General features: G+C 40.0%; 1 protein-coding gene across 4 annotated transcripts in view; it reads right to left on the bottom strand.

The window, feature by feature from the left end:
* Window positions 1-854: 854 nt before the first annotated feature.
* Window positions 855-21,303, bottom strand: part of ZNF268 (zinc finger protein 268) — a 38,730-nt gene continuing 18,281 nt past the window's right edge. For all 4 annotated transcript variants that reach the window (XM_008708292.2, XM_040620091.1, XM_040620093.1 and 1 more), the window contains 3 exons: window positions 9,081-9,207; window positions 8,719-8,814; window positions 855-4,314 (listed from right to left, as the gene is read on the bottom strand). In XM_008708292.2, coding sequence (XP_008706514.2) covers window positions 1,877-4,314; window positions 8,719-8,814; window positions 9,081-9,207 — 2,661 coding nt within the window. In that variant the 3' untranslated portion in view covers window positions 855-1,876. The remainder of the gene's footprint in view (window positions 4,315-8,718; window positions 8,815-9,080; window positions 9,208-21,303) is intronic.

Below are 21,303 nucleotides of genomic sequence, written 5' to 3'. Positions count from 1 at the left end.
TAAACCACGTCAAATGAGTTTTTTTTGTTTCTCAATGCATATAAAAGTTATATAAAAATGATGTTTACACTACACTGTAGTCTATTAAGTGTGCACAAGCATTATGTCTAAGGAAAAGCAATGCACACACCTTAATTAAGAATGTTGCTAAAACATGCTGAGCTTTCAGCAAATCATCATCAGTGATCGCAGATCAACATAAGAAGTAATGAAAAGTGTGAAATATTGCCAAAATTACTAAGATGTGACAGAGATATGAAGTAACAAAGCTGTTGGAAAAATGGAGCCAACACACTGGCTCAATGCAGGGTTGCCACAAGCCTTCCATTTGGGGGGGGGGAAGCATTACCTGCAAAGCACAAGAAAATGAGGCGCCAGGCCTGTACACCCTTCAGCAGCGTCACTTACATGTATCCCTTAAACACATACCAGGTAACTCAAGTGAAGAGAAAAGCACACTACAACTGTAAAGTGACAATAACTAACGCTATCCTGGGGAGTCTGTCGAGAAGGAACTAATTAACAATCGCCAGAAAATGTTACCAGAAAACAAAAGCTCAGTTTGCTTTTTGGTACTTAAAGAGTCCACTTAGAAATCTGAAATCTGGAATAAATAGGTCAGCCTACTTTGATGATCATGCCGACCCCTTGGCAGGGCACCATGACTGACGATCCCATCATGACCTCCCCCACTGAGAAACTACCTTAAAGAAGATGAAGGTGTTCTAACTGGTGAAGGCAGGACACATTCCAGCTACACAAGCCCATGAACTCTACACTATACTGAGGTAAATAACTAGAGACGTAGTTGCCAGGCCCACTTACAAAGGGATCGAAATAGTACAAAAGGTGTGTAGTATTGAAATGTATTTTTAATGAATCATATTATTCTAGTAACAAGTTGTATTTGTTAAAAACCATGCTGCTATGCAAAGTACACGTCCCTGGAGATGGCACGTATCTAACTTACTTCTCATATGTGACACTCACAGGTAAAATGCCAAACTACACGAAGCTCGTACAGTACAAAGGACGATGACATCTAAATACCCTGCGGGCTTACAAAGTACCTCTGGCTGCCCGGACTGCATTTATTTACACAATAAAAAAAATCTTTACATTCCACTTCAGACATGCCTATCATTTATAGCTGAATGTTTTCTCCAATCCTTTCCTAACTATTTGGAACATATGGAACACAATTTCCCTCACAATATTTTGTAAAGGAAATTATTTTCCAAATTAATCAAAATAACAGTGAGGGGAATCTTTCTACTGAAGGTTTATTACCCCATCTGACATTCATAAATCTTCATTTATACATTATTAATTTTTAATAGAAGTCTGTCTTTCCTAGTCAAGAATTTCCCTAATTTATAGTATAGTTTCTCCGAGGTATGAGCTTCTGATATCTAAAGTATGTGTAATTTTAGTAATTCTACCATTCATTGGCTTCCATTTTCTCCCATTAAAATCCTGTTAAAAAAAATCCTACCGTTAAAAAAATCCTATCGTTTAGTGTGAATTTCAAAGGAGTGTGTTCTATATTCACTTGATTTATGAAAATTCCTCTTTGCAAATTTTATGACAGTAAAAAATAACTCTCCAACATTCACTTCATTGATATGGTTCCTCACCTGTACAAACTTTGAAAAGGGTATGACTTGCTGCTGAAAACTTTCACAGGGTTCACTGAATTCATCACATTCCTGTGTGCTTTTACTGGGTTTCTGTGTGTGTGTAAAAAGCATCTTTCTGTGGGCACCCCCACACATGCTGTGCATTCACAGGTTTCTATTCAGTGTTAGTTTTCTGGTGTACAACGAGATGATTTCATTTATAGGGTTTCTCTTCTATATGAATTTGCTAGCATTTCCTATGAATTGACTTTTGGAAGAAAGTTTCTTACATTTAATTCATCAATATGTTTTTCATCTCCATGAGTTCTCTGATGCATAATGAGCTGTGACTTCCAACAAAAGGCTTTCCCACATTCAGTGCATTTGCAGGGCTTCTCTCCTGTGTGAGTCCTCTGATGTGCACTGAGGATTGATTTCTGAGAGAAGGTTTTTCCACATTCACTGCATCCATAGGGTTTCTCCCCTGAATGAGTTCTCTGATGTACAATGAGCTGAGATTTCCTAATGAAAGCCTTCTCACATTCACTGCATTCATAGGGTTTCTCTCTTGTGTGCATTCTCTGATGTACAATGAGCCGTAATTTTCCACTGAAGGATCTCTCACATTGACCACATTTATAAGGGCTTTCCCCTGCATGAGTTCGCTCATGTACAATGAGTAGTGACTTCCAAATGAAGGCCTTCCCACATTTGTTACATTCATATGGTTTCTCTCCTGAATGAGTTCTCATGTGGATAATGAGATAGGACTTGCTACTAAAGGCTTTCCCACAGTCACTGCATCCATAAGGTTTTTCCCCTGCGTGAGTTCGCTGATGAGAAATGAGCTGATCTTTCCTATTAAAAGCTTTTCCACATTCGCTACATTCATAGGGATTTTCTCCTGTGTGAATTCTCTGATGTACAATGAGTTGTGAATTGAAACTGAAGGATTTCCCACATTCATTGCATTCATGTGGTTTCTCTCCTGTATGAGTTCTCATGTGTATAATGAGGTAGGACTTGCTCCTGAAGGCTTTTCCACATTCACTGCATCCGTAGGGTTTCACTCCAGTGTGACTTCTCTGATGTACAATGAGCTGTGACTTCAAACTAAAGGCTTTTCCACATTGATTACATCCATAGGGTTTTACCCCAGTGTGTGCTCCCTGATGTACAATGAGCTGCGACTTGAAAGTAAAGGCTTTTCCGCATTCACTACAACCATACGGTTTCTCCCCTGTATGAGTTCTCTGATGTACAATAAGGTTTGACTTTGTATTAAAGGCTTTGCTACAGTCACTGCATTCAAAGGGTTTCTCTCCTGTATGAGTTCTCTGATGTATGATGAGCTGTGACTTCAAACCAAAAGTTTTCCCACAGTCAGTGCACTCATAGGGCTTCTCCCCAGCATGGGTTCTCTGGTGTGAAATGAGCTGGTATTTCCGACTGAAGGCTTTCCCACATTCATGGCATTCATATGGACTCTCTCCTGTGTGGATTCTCTGATGTATAATGAGTTGAGAATTGAAACTGAAGGCTTTCCCACAGTCACTGCATTCATGGAGTCTCTCTCCTGTGTGAGTTCTCATATGTATAATGAGGTAGGACTTGCTCCTGAAGGCTTTGCCACATTCAGTGCATACATAAGGTTTCATTCCTGTGTGACTTCTCTGATGCACAATGAGCTGTGACTTCAAACTGAAGGCTTTCCCACACTGAATGCACCCATACGGCTTTACTCCTGTGTGAACGCCCTGATGTACAATGAGCTGTGACTTGAAAGTAAAGGCTTTTCCGCATTCACTACAACCATACGGCTTCTCCCCTGTATGGGTTCTCTGATGTACCATAAGGTTTGACTTTGTATTAAAAGCTTTCTGACATTCAGTACATTCAAAGGGTTTCTCCCCTGTATGAATTCTTTGATGTATAATGAGTTGTGACTTCAAACCAAAAGCCTTACCACATTCATTACAACCATACGGTTTCTGTCCTGAATGAGTTCTCTGGTGTGAAACGAGCTGGTCTTTCCTACTGAACACTCTTCCACACTCGCAGCATTCATAGGGACTCTCACCTGTGTGGATTCTCTGATGTATAACAAGTTGAGAATTGAAACTGAAGGATTTCCCACATTCACTGCATTCATGGAGTTTCTCTCCTGTGTGAGTTCTCTGATGGACAGTGAGGTAGGACTTGCTGCTGAAGTCTTTCCCACATCCCTTACATTTGTAGGGTTTCTCTTCTATGTGAGTTCGTTGATGCACTGCAAGGTATGACTTGCTGCTGAAGGTCTTTCCACAAAAACTGCATTCAAAAGGCTTTCCTCCTATATACATTTGTTGGCATATGAGTTGTGACATCTTGTTGACAGTTTTTCCAGATTCATTACTTTCACCGTATTTTATTCCAATAACAGTCTGCTCATGTTTAGAATGGTAGAATGATTCCTCATACGCATGAAACTCATTAGGATTCTTTCCAGCATAATTACTATTGAAATCTATATTATATTTAAAACTCATTCCACGTGTGATGTATTTATGAAGATTTTGTCCTGAAGAAACATAATTTGTACTTAGAAGACATAGTTTTCCAAATGTAGTACATTCATAGCCTTTTGCCATACTTTCCAGCTTGCCTTGATTTTCCTGATGCCATTTCATATGATCATCAATTTCCCAGACTTCTTCTAGCAATGAAAATAGTTATATGTTAAAAATAATGACATAAATCTGGCACAGCATAAAATTACCTTAAAAATGTCATGTCAAGAGAGTATACTTTTAGTTTCATGTATCAGACCTGAAATCTCAAATATAGATGTACTGAAACTCCTGGCCGGGGAGAACAAACAAAACTAAAAATGAAGATAGGCAAAGAAAATCGACAATGAATGGAGATGGTCTTAGGTTTTAAAATGTTGCATAAGGGGTAAAGAAAGCAAAATAGACAAAAGTAAAAATAAGAAAAATATAAAGCAGTTGGAAGGGATCTCAGTATTACATTCTTTCAGCAAATGATTGGTGAATACCTATTATGTGCCAAACACTGCTGAATTCAGGAGAAACTCAGAAAACATTGCAAATCAGTTTACAGTCCTCTTGGGAATGCAGTTCTACTGCATACTAAAATACATGAAAACAAACGCACAAGAAAAATCAGTGTGATGTTTCACAACACGGAGGACAAGAAGAAGGTAGTAAAGTTTCCAGAGAAGCCAAAAAAACTGTTTTGTATAAAGGATCAAAGTGAGAATGGCATCTGATTTTAATGACATTAGCACCATTAGAGGACAAAACACAGAGCATTCAGGAGTAAAGTATAAACATTTTCAGAGGCACAGGTCTCAAATTTTAGGTTACATGCACTCTTTCACAGGAAGCTACTCAAAGAGGTGTTCCAACAAAACAAACCAAGAAAAAAGATGACACAGAATAAATATGGAAAACAAAATCTGAAAGGAGACTCCAGGATAAAACACTGTAGTACAGCCAGGGTATGTGGTTAACTAGGGTCACACTGGAGCACGTCAAAGGACAAGGGAGTGACATCATCAGGAAGAGACAGACAGAATCACTAATATGGCTGAATGTAGCACAGGAATATTTAGACACGTGAAGAAAAGTCTGGGGTTAATGATAAATACACTAATGATAAGAACAGAGAAAACTAGGCAGGCAAATAAAACAACTCAAAAGGAAAAAATGATGTATGAACAAAAATTAGCCATTGCATATTTGCATGATTTACCTGTGAATAGAAATTACATAAAGATGTAAAAACTGAAGACTGATCAAACCCAAATGAAATAACTTTTAGTAGAATGACTGGGGTATAAGAAGAGACAGTGTGTATATCATGGGGAGTATGGAAGAAGGTGCAGTGAAAGAGAATTAAATCATCACACTGATATATTGAATAATCATCACTGGGGGAAAATCAGGGTGCAGTAGAATAAGCTGGTTATTTAGAAACATGGAAGCAAATGCCATAAAAAAGAGCTAAAAGGGATGAAAGTGGTTTTACCTGGGGGGAATAGAACACTGAGATGGGGCAGGGCGAACAGAATGCTGCTGACAACAAAACCCAAAAGCCAAAAATAGAAAGCAGAGAGGGGAACAAGACACAGGACTCCGTCTTCAGGCACAATGACAAGTATTTGGAGGCTGACCAGGAGAGAATGGGTAGACCCGATCTAGATGTCCTCAAGTAATACACTGACCAAGGTGACAAACAGGAAAGAGCCTCAAGAGAACATGGCAGCAAGTCAGGGTTGGAGATGGCAGATCAGAGGACCTTAATACTTCATTCCAGGTTTTCCTACCTCTCAAATCTGATCCCTCTTCATTTTGTAAAGAGACTCCAAATTGTATTTTCCCAAGCACCAATTCTCAAGTGAAGGAGTTACCTCCTCCTGGATGCACTGAGAAATGAACTCTGGGAACTTTTGACTATTGTGATGGCTTGGGAGGGAGTGTCACTGGCTATTCCATGGTTCTAAACTCAGAAATGTTTCCATCCAGAGAGTAATTAATCTTTGCCTGGGAATCAGATTTGCTCATGTGTTTGGCCAATAGTCTTATCCCTGTAGACTTTCAGAGTTCATGGACACTAAACCTGTCCTAATACTCTACCCCGTAACCCTTCTGTAGCTGGAACCATAACCCGTCCTTACTTCCTCTAGTTAGCCACAGCTCTGACTTCCTCCATTTGATTTCCCAGGAAACCTAAAACATTTTCTGTTGAGCATTCTCTTTGCAAAAATAATGGCAAAAAAGGATATTATGGTTGGTATCTCAAGGGAAATTTCAAAACATTCCAGAAATCAGGAAACAATACCAAAGCCAATGAATAGAAGGCAGAATTTCCTAAGCTTAAATGTAATTTAAACGTGACTGAAGACGATTACTGGCTGTGGTTCAAAAGTAATCCCTGGAAATTCCACATGCAGCGACAGAATTCAGATTCTGAGGCTACAGAATAGCACTCTCCTGAACAACCACCATAAGTGCAGCCACAGAAGACAATGGAAAAGGGAATTATGCTCAGAGAGCAGAACCAAGGGCTCACTAGGCCACTGCCACAGCAGGGAGACCTGGCACAGCCTGCCCAACCAGGGTGTCAGCGCACTGCAGGGCAGACCTCTATGTGGCATTCACTGTGGCTGCTCTCCCAGAATGGGGACTCCTGTCATACTGATGCTGCACACGTCTCTACACTCTGTACTTGCCTGGTTGGTTGTAGTGAGTAACTGTAGCTTACCAGACCGTAAAGAACTACCACTGGGAACAAGGATCCAAGACTTCCATCAATACAGTGCAAGGAGAACAGGGGTGGTGGAATATTTCTGAAGATGGATGGATTAGAAGAGTAGGACTAGAAGCTGCCCAGCCAAAGAGGTGGATGAAGGCAGACAGCGCTGCCTACCCAACAATCCTTCCTCCCTTTTCCTGACTGCAGAAACCTGATTTATTCCCCAAACCCACCCTTAAGGCCATGTGCTTCACTCAGGGAAATGGGGACCCATCTCCATTGCTACCTCTACCCCCACCCCCAGAAGGTGAAGCATCATTCATCTGAGCCAACAGTGGTGGGCCCACTTCCCTGGCCAGAGTTTTATTCAGACAGGGGTATGTGATAAACACCTAGCCCACCAGGCAAGATAAGTTTGCTGAGTTCCTTACTGGAACAGGCTTTACCACCTAATAGAAAGAGCCATGTGGGAAAAGCAGCTTTTCTAGTTCTACTGGCCACTAGTGTATCTGCAGGTGTCAGCTGGGACTGTAATAGCCATCTGATGGCCACAAGGGCAGTGAACCTGAGGAAATGCTGACGGACGTAGACTGGCAGGGTAGAGATGGACCTTTGGTGATTTACTGAATCAATCACTTAGTCAACTCTACAGCTGCCCCACTTCAGGACTTTTTGTGATGTGTGGTAATTAAATAACTTCTGTTCAATAGGTTGATTAAGGGTTAATCAGAAATTACAGGTGAAATGATCCTAATGATACAAAGACTAACTGGATTCATTCTGCCATGCCTGGCACGTTAGGGAAACTTATCTGACATCAAGTTGAACAAAAGGAATAAGATGTGTACAATTGGTTAACAAACAGAATGATCAAGAAATGAGATATTGGCCTTGTTTTGGGTGGAAACTGGGAATATGGAGGCCTTAAAAGACTTCTTTTTAGGGAGCCAGAATATTAACAGATTTCAGCAACACTAGTGAAGGAAACTGCATATAAGGGAGATTTACGCTGACTCTCCAGTGCCAAGAGAAAGACCTAGAAGCAGAGCAGAATGAATAATCAATCAGAAAGGTGAAAAGAAAGCACGATGTAGCTATGGAGCAATGCGACAAACAATTCCAGTTTCTGAAGATAAGACAAAGGCGTGGCACATGCAGGGAAGATGCTGACGGACAACTGAACTTGGTAGCAAAGGCAGATGAAAGAGGGACGGGCTGTCAACTACCAAAAGAGAAAATCAGCTTAAATCTTCAGAATGGATGTGTTTCAAGGTTACAATATATAAGAAAAGTAGTGATTATGAAAACTCCTTTTGGATTCAGAGGGAAGAACAAGAGAAGCCAGTAAAGCATGAAAAGAATAAGCACTCTGTCATGTAGTGTGTGAGTGAGTTCCATGGTGTGTCCCATGAGGAAGGGGGAGGGGAAGGGAAGGGCTCAAGAGAGGATGACTAATATCCAGGGGTATGGGAATGAGCTTAGAAGGGACAGTGATGACTTCTGGTACATTTCAAGGAGAAGGAAGGAGGTTGGGACTATGGTTGTTGACTATAAATGTAAGAGATTTAAAAATATAATTAAAAAAAAAAAAGAAAGTAGAAGGAAGAATGAAAGTCACATCAAGAGAGACACAGAGAAAAATCCTGTTTAACTGTGTAACAGAATGAGTCTACTCTCCTGGGAAAGTACGCAGGAAAAGGAGAATACCAGACAGAAAGAGATGAACTAAGACAGAATGGTTATGAATGAGACAAAAGGTACAAACACGAGGTGTATGTCACACCAGAATTCACATCAGTCTGAATACGGAGGAGAAGATCTAACTATGCTCATCGCTCACCTGGAGGGGCTTGGCGTGGGATCTGGGCCTGCATCATCCACAGCTCTTCTCCTTGTTCCAACCTGAAGATGATGTCGGGTTTGCTGTCTTGATACCCTGAGAACGGAAAATCATAAACCACCTCGAGCCCTGAAGAAGGGGGAAGGTCGGCGTAGAGACAGCGCGATGAAGCTGCCCGCAGCCCCGCGACCCCATGGCAAAGCGGAGACCAGCACATTCTGATGCCACAGGGAGATTAAGAAAATCTGGCCCTTAAATATAAGTCCAAAATCACTAGGAACTTTACAAAAGCCAGCCAGCTTTCAGCAACCAAGGGGGGGAAGCCTGGAGACCACGCACTCCTGTCGGGGAGGGGCTCCTACCCAGGGACACCAGGTGGCTGTAGTTCTCCAGCATCACGCTCCTGTACAGGTGCTTCTGCGCGGGCTCCAGCAGCCGCCACTCCTCCCAAGTGAAGTCCACACACACGTCCACAAACGACAATGGTCCCTGAAAGAACATACTCTTAGTCAGTCTCAAATTCTTTACTGAGCTTCTGGGAAACAACAAGCTGCCTAGATGTCCACTGTTTACATTCTACTTTGTGAGAGAAGCAAAACTTTACTGAAAACACTCCATCCGTGTACAGTAAGTCAGCCAGCCTTTCACTCAACATGTGAGAATACCAGGTGCCAGATATTCAGTGAGGTGCAGGTGATATAAACTTGAATGAAGGGACATCTGGGTGGTTCAGTCAGGTAAGTGTCCATCTCTTGATTTCAGCTCAGGTCATGATCTCGGGAGTTCTGGGATCAAGCCCCATGCTGGGCTCCACGCTCAGTGGGGAGTCTGCTTGAGGATTCTCTCTCCCTCTCCTTCTGCCCCTCCCCCTGCTCATGCTTTCTCTCTCTCTAATAAATAAAATAAATCCATAAAAAAAAAAAAAAAGCTTGAATGAGGGGTGCCTGGGTGGCTTAGTCGTTTAACCATCTGCCTTCAGCTCAGGTCATGATCCCAGGGTCCTAGGATCGAGTCCCGCATCGGGCTTCCTGCTCAGCCAAAGTCTGCTTCTCCCTCTGCCCCTCCCCCCACTCGTGCGCGTGTGCACTCTCTTTCTCACTCTCTCTCTCTCAAATAAATAAAATCTTAAAAAAAAAACTTGAATGAAACACAATTCTGTCCACAAGAAGTGTTCACTGCTGCACAGGAAAGCAAAGTTAAACATCTGCAAATGCAACTGGCAGTCAAAGAAGCTAAGACAAAAGAACATACAGAGTACAACAAGGGCACAAAGACGGAAGCAGCAATGCTACTCATTATAGATACATCTTTCATTGTTTAAACTATCCTAGGAACCATCAGCGCAGGGTAACCAACTGTCCCAGTGTACCCAGGACTAAGGGATTTCCCTAGACATGGGACCTTCAGTGCTAAAGGCAGGACAGCTACAGGCGAACAGCAATGGTTGTTCATCTTACTTCTGCAATACTTCCTTACCTCCAGGTGACAGGTATTCAAAAAGTGCAGGTGATATAAATAAGGATGAGAGACACTCCTGCCCGAGAGAACCATTTAGCATTGCAGAAGAAAGCAAAGTTTAAATAAAACATGCAAATGCAATTGGAGACTAAAGAAGATAAGATGAATAAACAGAGAGAGTACAACAGGGGCAAAAAGGAAGCTAGCCATACTACTTGGAAGTGTCAGGTTGAATCTGTAAAAGGGTACTGAGGGAGCAGCCACTGTGAGAGAAGACATGTTAAAACTTAAGTGGAATGAAAGCACAAAAGCTCTAAGTAGTGCCCAATTTGTTGAGCAAATGATCTGAATAAGAAGATACACAGATGGCAAATAAGCATATGAAAGATTCTCAACATCATGTATCATTAAAGAATTGCAAATTAATAACACACCATTACACACTTACTAGAATGGCTAACATAGAAATAGTAATAACAACACAAATTTCATGAAAGATGTGAAAATAAACATCCAAGAAGCTCAACAGAATCCAACAAAGATGAACTCAAAGAAATCCACACCAAGACCTATTATAATCAAATTTTCCACAAAGACAAAGAAAGAATCTTGAAAGCATCCAAGAGAAACAATTTGTCGCACACAAGGAATCCTCAGTAAGATATTAAGCACACTTCTCATCAGAATCTTTGGAGGCCTGAAAGCAATGGACCCATATACTCAAAAAGAAACAAAATTGTCAACCAAAACTCCTGCATCTGTCAAAACTGTCCTTCAAAAAGTTGGGGGGGGGGGATTAAGACATTCCCAGAAAAACAAATGGGAGTTTATTACCACTAGACTTGCCTGAAAGAAATGCTCAAGGGAGTCTTGCAGCTTAAATAAAAGGACACTGTCAAATAATTCAAAGCTGTATGAAGAAATAAAGATCTTAATAAAGGTAGATATATGGACAATGATAAAAGGTAATATTACTTTAACTTTGGTTTCAAACTCTGCATTTTGTCTTCTACATAATTATAAGAGACTCATGCATTTAAAACAGTTATTAGTTTCGGGGTGCCTGGGTGGCTCAGTCCATTAGGCATCTGCCTTCGGCTCAGGTCATGATCCCATGGTCCTGGGATCGAGCCCTGCATCAGCTCCCTGCTCAGCGGGGAGTCTGCTTTTCCCTCTGTCCCTCCACCTGGCTTGTACTCTCTTTCTCTCATAAATAAGTAAAATCTTTAACAGAAAACTTATTATTAGTTTGTGTTTAGGGGCACGAAATGTACAAAGATGTGATTTTGTGACATCAATAACCAAAAAGTGGGGACAGAGCTGTAGAGGAGCAGAATCTTTTGTATAGTAACAATATTAAGCTGGTATAATTTCAAATAAGAATACTATAACTTTAAGAAGTTAAACATAATCCCTATGATAACCACAAAGAAAATGGCTATATAATTTATACAAAAGTAAATGAGAAAGAAATTTAGATATTTAAACAAAAAAAAATTAAACACAAAAGAAGACAGTAATGTAGGGATTGAGGGACAAAAAAGCTATAAAATATATATGGAAACCAGAGAGAATGAAAGAAGTAAGTATTTCTTTATCAGTAATTAAGTGTAAATTGATTAAACTCTCCAATCAAATACAGAGATTGGCAGAATGTCTTAAAAACCATGACCCAACTATAAGCTGTATGAAAGAGGCTCAATTTAGATCCAAAGATAAAAACAAAGACTGAAAGCAAAAGAATGGATAAAGATATTCCATGCAAATAGTAACCAAAAGACAGCAGGGAGGGTAATACCAGTATCTGACACAACAGACTTCAAATGAAAAAAGGTTATAAGAGGGGGTGCCTGGGTGGCTCAGCTTGTTAAGCATTGGCCTTCAGGTCAGATCATGATCCCGGAGTCCCAGGATCGAGCCCTGCATCAGGACCCCTGCTCAGTGGGGAGTCTGCTTCTCCCTCTTCCCCTCACCCCACTCGTGTTCTCTCTCTCACGCCCTCACTCTCTCAAATAAATAAATAAAATCTTTAAGAAAAAAAAAAGGTTATAAGAGACTAAAAGGAACATTATATATTATTAAAGGTTCAATACCACAAGAAGATATAACAATATATTATAAAGTTATACATGTAATAACAGATCATCAAATTATATGAAGCAAAGAAGACATAATTGAAGGGATAAAGTTTTATAATGATAATTGGAAATGTCAATATCTCACTGTCAATAATGGATAGAACTAGACAGAAGACAAGAAAACAAAATACTTAAACAAAGCAACTAGATCTAACAGACATATGCAATATATTCTACCCAACAAGAGCATACATATACTTTTCAAGTGCACAGGGGACATTGTACAAGATAGACTATGTGTTACCCCACAAATTAAGTCCCAATAGATTTTAAAAAATAAAGATCAGGGCTCCTACGTAGCTCAGTCAGTTAAGCATCCGACTCTTGATTTTGGTTTAGGTCATGATCTCAGGGTTGTGAGATTGAGCTCTGTGTTGGGTCTGTGCTGGGCACACAGCCTGCTTAAGATTCTCTCTCCCTCTCCCTCTGCCCCTCCCCCACCACTCATATGCGTTCACTCTCTCTCTAAAAAAAGATAAATTTCATACAAAGTATTTTCTCTGACCACACAGTATAAAGTTAGAAATCAATAACAGAGGAAAAAATTTGAAAATTCACAAATTTGGGGAAATTAAACAACACATCTTAACCAATGGATCAAAAAAGAAGTCAAAAGATAAATTAGTAAATACTCAGAGATGAATGAAAACAAAACACAACATACCAAAATTCATAGGATGCAACAAAAGCAGTGTTGAGGGGAAAATTTACTAGATGGAATAAACAGTACACTAGAGGAAGCAAAAGAAAAGATCAGTGATCTGGAGGACAGAGTAGTGGAAATCAATCAAGCTGAAGAGAAGAGAGAAAAAAGATTAATGAAAAAAGAAAAAAGACTTAGGGAATTCAGGAACACCATCAATAGTAGTAACATTTGCATTATAGGGACCCTAGAAGGAGAACAGAGAGAAAAGGGCAGAAAATTTATTTGAAGAAATAATAGCTGAAAACTTCCTGAATCTGGAGAAAGGAACAGAAATCCAGACCCAGGAAGCACAGAAAGCCCCAACAAAATCAACCCAAGGAGCTCCACACCAAGACACATAGTACTTAAAATGGCAAAAAAAGTAGTGATAAAGAAAGAATTTTAAAGCAGCAAGAGAAAAGAAAGCAGTTACATACAAGGGAAACCCATAAGACTATGAGTTTATTTTTCAGCAGAAACTTTGCAGACCAGAAGAGAGTGCCATGATATATTCAAAATGTTGAAAGAAAAAAACCTGCAGCCAAGAATACTCTATCCAGCAAGGCTATCATTCAGAGAAGGAAAGATAAAGAGTTTTCCAAACAAAAGTTAAAGGAATTCATGACCACTAAACCAACCCTACAAGAAATATTAAAGGGGACACTTTGGAAAGGAGGAAGCACAAAAGCAGTAAAAATAAGTATCTCTGTAAAAATCAGTCAAGTGATGGGGTGCCTGGGTGGCTCAGTCGTTAAGCGTTTGCCTTCGGCTCAGGTCATGATCCCAGGGTCCTGGGATAAAGCCCCGCATCGGGCTCCCTGCTCAGCGGGAAGCCTGCTTCTCCCTCTCCCACTCCCCCTGCTGGTGTTCCCTCTCTTGCTGTGTCTTTCTCTGTCCAATAAATAAATAAAATCTTAAAAAAAAAAAAAATCAGTCAAGAGGCTCACGAACTACAAGGATGTGAACTATGACATCATATATCTAAAATGTGTGGACAGGGGCAGCAGGGAGGGAAGAATGGGTTCAAACTTAAGCGACCATCAACTTAATACAGACTGCCATATGCACAAGATGTTATACTGAAACCTAATGGTAACCACAAATCAAAAACCACTAATACAAAAAAATAAATAAATAAAGAGAAAGGAATCCAAGTATATCACTAAAGAAAACGAATAAAGCATGAGAGAAGAGAGCAAGAGAGGAAAGGAACAGAAAAGAACTACAAAACAGCCATAAAACAAGTAACAAAATGATAAGTACAAACCTATCAATAATTACTTTCAATATAAACAGACTAAATGTTTGCGTCAAAAGATATAGGGTGATGGAACGGATAAAAAAGCAAGACCCATCTATATGCTGCCTATAGGAGACTCATTTTTGACCTAAAGACACCTGCAGATTGATGACATGATACTCTATATGGAAAACCCAAAAGAATCCACCCCCATACTACTAGAAGTTACAGAGCAATTCAGTAATATGGCAGATTACAAAATCAATGCTCAGAAATCAGTTGCATTTCTATACATAAACAATGAGACTGAAGAAAGAGAAAATAGGGAATCCATTCCATTTACAATAGCACCAAAAATCATACATTATCTTGGAATTAACTTACCCAGAGACCTAAAGGATCTATATTCTAGAAACTACAAATCACTCTTGAAAGACATTGAAGAAGACACAAAAAGATGGAAAAATACTCCATGCTCATGGATTGGAAGAATTAACATAGTTAAAATGTCTATGCTACCCAGAGCAATCTACACTTTCAATGCCATCCCGATCAAAATACCAATGACATTTTTCAAAGAACTGGAACAAACAGCCCTTAATTTGTGTGGAACCAGAAAAGGCCCTGAATCGCCAAGGAATTGTTGAAAAGGAAAAACAAAGCTGGGGGCATCACGTTGTCAGATTTCAAGCTGTACTACAAAGCTGTGAGCACAAAGACAGCATGGTACTGGCACAAAAACAGACACATAGACCAATGGAACAGAATAGAGAACCCAGAAATGGACCCTCGGCTCTTTGGGCAACGAATCTTTGACAAAGCAGGAGAAAACATCCAGTGGAAAAAAGACAGTCTCTTCAATAAATGGTGCTGGGAAAATTGGACAGCTACATGAAAAAGAATGAAACTGGACCACTCTCTCACACCATACACAAAGATAAACTCCAAATGGATGAAAGACCTCGATGTGAGACAGGAATCCATCAAAATCCTAGAGGAGAACACAGGCAGCAACCTCTATGACATCGGCCACAGCAACCTTTTTCATGACACATCTCCAAAGGCAAGAGAAACAAAAGAAAAAATGAACTTGCGGGACTTCATCAAGATAAAAAGCTTCTGCACAGCCAAGGAAACAGTCAAAAAACAGAGGCAGCCCATGGAATGGGAGAAGATATTTGCAAACGACACTACAGATAAAAGGCTGGTATCCAAGATCTACAAAGAACTTCTCAAACTCAATACATGAGAAACAAATAAACAAATCATACAATGGGCAGAAGATATGAACACACTTTTCCAATCAAGACATACAAATGAAAAAATGTTCAAAATCATTAGCCATCAGGGAAATTCAAATCAAAACCACACTGAGACACCACCTTACGCCAGTTAGAATGGCAAAAATGGACAAGGCAGGAAACAACAATTGTTGGAGAGGATGTGGAGAAAGGGGATCCCTCTTACATTGTTGGTGGGAATGCAAGTTGGTACAGCCACTCTGGAAAACAGTGTGGAGGTCCCTTAAAAAGTTAAAAACTGAGCTACCCTACGACCCAGCCATTGCAGTACTGGGTATTTACCCCAAAGATACAGACGTAGTGAGGAGAAGGGCCATATGCTCCCCAATGTTCATAGCAGCATTGTCCACAATAGCTAAATCGTGGAAGGAGCCGAGATGCCCTTCAACAGATGACTGGATTAAGAAGATGTGGTCCATATATACAATGGAATATTACTCAGCCATCAGAAAGAACGATTTCTCAACATTTGCTGCAACATGGACGGCACTGGAGGAGATAATGCTAAGTGAAATAAGTCAAGCAGAGAAAGACAATTATCATATGGTTTTTCTCATCTATGGAACATAAGAACTAGGAAGATCAGTAGGAGAAGAAAGGGAAGAAGAAAGGGGGGTAATCAGAAGGGGGAATGAAGCATGAGAGACTATGGACTCTGAGAAACAAACTGAGGGCTTCAGAGGGGAGGGGGGGCGGGGGAATGGGATAGGCTGGTGATGGGTAGTAAGGAGGGCACATATTGCATGGTGCACTGGGTGTTATATGCAACTAATGAATCATCGAACTTTACATCAGAAACCAGAGATGTACTGTATGGTGACTAACATAATATAATAAAAAATATTATTATTAAAAATAAATAAATAAAGACACCTGCAGATTGAAAGTAAAGGGATGGAAAATCATTTCTCAGGCAAATGGATATGAAAAGGCCAGGGTAGCAATACTTATATCAGACAAAATAGATTTTAAAACAAAGACTGTAATAAGAGAAAAAGAAGGACAGTATATAACCATAAAGGGAACAACTCAACAAGAAGATATAACAATTGTAAATATTTATGCACACAGCAGAGCAGCACCCAAATACATAAAGCAGCTAATGACAAGCACAGAGGAAGTCATCAATAGTAATACAATAATACTACTTCTATCAGTAGATTATCCAACAGAAAAATCAACAAGGAAACAACGGCTTTGAGTGACACACTGGACCACATGGATCTAACAGACGTATTCAGAACATTCCATCATAAAACAGCAGAACACACAGTCTTTTCAAATACACATGGAACATTCTCCAGAATAGATCACATATTAGGCCACAAAACAAATCTCAACAAAATCAAAAAGATCAAAGTCATACCATGCATCTTTCCTTTTTTTTCCTTTTTTTTTATTCATTTTATTTATTTTTTTGAGAGAGACATAACACAAGAAAGTTCGTGAGCAGGGAGGGGCAGAGGGAGAGAGAGAATCTTAAATAGGCTCCACACCCAGCACACAGAGCCTGATGTGGGGCTCAATCTCACAACCCTGAGATCATGACTTGAGCCAAAATCAAGAGTCAGATGCTCACCCGACTGAGCCACCCAGGAGTCCCTATGAAGCACCCTTTCTGACCACAATGCTATGAAAAAACTAAAAATCAACCATTAAAAAAAAATCTGGAAAAAACAGAAATACATGGAGGTTAAATAACATACTAGTATGTAATGAATGTGTCATCCAAAAAATCAAAGAGAAAATCAAAAAATACTTGGAGAAGAATGAAAACACAATGGTCCAAAATCTTTGGGATGTACCAACACTGTTCTAAGAAGCCCCCTCAAGAAGCAAGAGAAATCTCAAATAAACAACCAAACCTTACACAGGACAAAAGTAGAAAAAGAAGAACAAGCAAAATCCAAAACCAGTAGAAGGAAGAAAATAATACAGATAAGAGCAGAAATAAATGAAACAGAAATTAAAAGTGAAAGAGAGAGAGAGAAAGGACTCAAATAAAATCAGAAAAGAGGAAAAATACATGACACATCTCCAAAGGCAAGAGAAACAAAAGATAAAATGAACTTGTGGGACCTCATCAAGATAAAAAGCTTCTGCACAGCCAAGGAAACAGTCAAAAAACTAAGAGGCAGCCCACGGAATGGGAGAAGATATTTGCAAATGACACTACAGATAAAAGACTGGTATCCAAGATCTACAAAGAACTTCTCAAACTCAATACATGAGAAACAAATAATCAAATCATAAAATGGGCAGAAGATATGAATAGACACTTTTCCAATGAAGACAGACAAATGGCTAACAGACACACGAAAAAATGTTCAAAATCATTAGCCATCAGGGAAATTCAAATCAAAACCACACTGAGACACCACCTTACACCAGTTAGAGAGGCAAAAATGAACAAGGCAGGAAACAACAAATGTTGGAGAGGATGCGGAGAAAGGGGATCCCTCTTACATTGTTGTTGGGAATGCAAGTTGGTACAGCCACTCTGGAAAACAATGTGGAAGTCCCTTAAAAAGTTAAAAATTGGGCTACCCTATGACCCAGCCATTGCACTACTGGGTATTTACCCCAAAGATACAGATGTGGTGAAGAGAAGGGCCATATGCACCCCAATGTTCACAGCAGCATTGTCCACAATAGCTAAATCGTGGAAGGAGCCGAGATGCCCTTCAACAGATGACTGGATTAAGAAGTTGTGGCCCATATATACAATGGAATATTACTCAGCCATCAGAAAGAACGATTTCTCAACATTTGCAGCAACATGGACAGGACTGGAGGAAACTATGCTAAGTGAAATAAGTCAAGCAGAGAAAGAGAATTATCATATGGTTTCACTCATTTATGGAACATAAGAAAAAGGAAGATCGGTATGAGAAGGAAGGGAAGAATGAAGTCGGGGTAAACAGAAGGGGGAATGAACCATGAGAGACTATGGACTCTGGGAAACAAACTGAGGGCTTCAGAGGGGAGGGACATGGGGGATTGGGATAGGCCGGTGATGGGTAGTAAGGAGGGCACGTATTGCATGGAGCACTGGGTGTTACACGCAAATAATGAATCATGGAACACTACATCAAAAACTAAGGATATACTGTATGGTGACTAATATAACATAATAAAAAATTACTTAAAAATAAATAAATAAATAAAAGTGACCGGGACCGGACTGGGTCCTCATCTCAACCATGCACTCACAGACGGACCTGCATTTGGTTTGTTCGCTTCTTACCCCTTGCTGTATCCTGTTTGTTGTGCGACTTTGTACTATGCTTTGCTCTGTGTGATGTGTCTGAAGCCACGTTAAATGAAACGTCATTGAGTCTGAAATGCTCAACCTGCTTCACAATTATGTTAAGCGTGTTTTATACCTGAATAAAGCTGACACCTTCATCGTATGCTCATGACAGCAACGGAACAGAATGAAGAGTTAGGAAAACCAAACCACACTTATGGGCACCTGACCCACGACAAACGGGGCACTGCAGAGCCAGAGGTAGAAATCAAGCACTTCCCTGGGACCGGGACAACTGGACAGCTCTGTGAAAAAAATAAATCTTGGCTCTTACCCACACCAAACATAAAAATTCATTCTAGATATATTATAAATCTAAATGTGAAAGATAAATAATAACAAAGAAAAATGTCTTCATGAGCTTCAGGTAAGAAAAAAGTACTTAAATTGGACACAAAAAGCACATGCAATAAAAAAAATTTATGAATTAGATAAAGTTAAATTAGAAATATCTGTTCAAAAGACAGCATTAACAGAATGAAAAGGGAAGCAAAAAAAATTAGTTAACGCTCTTCATACTGAAATATTTAGAGAAGGCATGATGACATTTGAAATGTATTAAGAAATACACCAAAAATAGGGTGGGTTAATGGATGCATAGAGAGAGACAAAGACGGATAATGTGATAAAGCAAGTATAGTAAAACGTTAATGGTAAAATCTGGGTGATGGGTACACAGAGGTTCGCTAAAATCCTTTCAACTTTGCCCTCTGTTTGAAAATTTTTGTAACACAGTATTGGAAGTAGAAGAAGGACCCCAAATAAAATCTGAATATGGATTTGGTATCAAGTTAGTTTTAAACTTTCATGTGTATGAATCACTGAATCTTGTTAAAACGAAGAGTTGATTGTAACAGGATTAAGGTGGGACATGATATTCTGCATTCTAACAAGCTTCCAGAACATAAAAAAATTCATTTAAACCAATAAGAAAAACACAGAAAAACCAAAGGAAACAAAATATCAAATAAACATGACAAAAGGTACTTGATGAGGGAACAGAAGGCAAGCTGAGGACAAAGCAGAAACTGACGCCCTGCAACGCCCCCCCCCCCATGGGATGTACGTGACGTTCCTCAGGCACCCCTGGCTGCCCAAAAGCTAAGGAAAAGAAAAACAAATGGCTAACTGACAGAGATGACAGTCCTGCAAGACCTGAGTCTCCCTCAGTTTACACATGTCCTAGTAATCTATAAGGAAGAAGCTTTCTTATCAATAGCCTAACTTCCAGAGACACATAATTCAGTTTCCTGGAGCCCTAACATTACCATCCCCTCCATAAAATTGAGGGAGACTGAGGCAGAAGGAAATGTAAATAAAATGGAATTTCTTTTAAACCTGCAGCCCACTGACAAGAACACGTGATCATTCCTCCGGGAGACTCCCAACGGTCTTCACATTGGTGCCTCATTAGAGGGAGGACAGCCTTGGCTTGACCATAACCAGATATCCAGTATCCTGTGAGTCTTCTTTAACATATGAAAGTGCTTTCTCAACCTCCCCTTTTCCTCACCTCCCCCAACCCCATGGTATATAATCAGCCCCCCTCACAACCCCGGGGCAGCAGCTCTTTCTGCCCACGGGTCCTGTCCCTGTGCTTTAATAAAGCACCAATTTTGCACCAAAGACGCCTCAAGAATTCCTTCTTGGTTTTTGGCTCCGGACTCCACCCCCTCTGAACCTCACCTGTATTCCACAACCTCCCCGGTTCTCATCCTCTTTAGCTAGCAGGAAATGCAAATTAAACCCATAAAGTGACATCACCATACCACCATTTGAATGACTCAAATTCAAAAGACTAACAACAGAAATTGTTGGCCAAGAATGTGAAGCAACCGGAACACTCAAACACTGCTCTCCTGGCATGAGCTGATAAATTTAAGAGCACGGGTATTTAATGAAACAAGTGCTTACTGAAAAATATAAACAATATAGCAAGATACATGTGCCACACCTGGGGGGCTCAATTGGTTAAGCGTCTGCCTTTGGCTCAGGTCATGATCCCAGGGTCCTGGGATCGAGCCCCAGACTAGGCTCCCTGCTCAGTGGGGAGCCTGCTTTTCCCTCTCCTGCTCCCCCAGCTTGTGTTCTCTCTCTCTCTCTCTCTCTGACAAATAAATAAAGAAAATCTTAAAAAAAATAAAAAAGATACATGTGCCACACCATTAACATAAATTAAAAATACATACACAGCAATAACAATACATATTTTGTGAACACATATAAACAAAAGAAATCCATAAAGAACAAAGTAATTTTCGGGGGGTGGGGAAGGATATTGAAATTGACTACAGGGAAATCAGAAAATATGTAAATAAAGATAGATAGGGACCTAATACAGACCAGTAATGATAAACAGACTATGAACTGAAAAGTGATTAACTTAACCCTTTGACCTAAGGATCCTCATCCCTCTCCCCACCAAAAGAGAGAGAGAGAGAGAGAGAGAGAGA

This window comes from Ursus maritimus, unplaced genomic scaffold, assembly GCF_017311325.1.
Source record: "Ursus maritimus isolate PB19 unplaced genomic scaffold, ASM1731132v1 scaffold_33, whole genome shotgun sequence".
NCBI lineage: Eukaryota > Metazoa > Chordata > Mammalia > Carnivora > Ursidae > Ursus > Ursus maritimus.
Note: the sequence above shows the minus strand (reverse complement) of the source record. Positions and strands in the feature narration are given on the sequence as shown.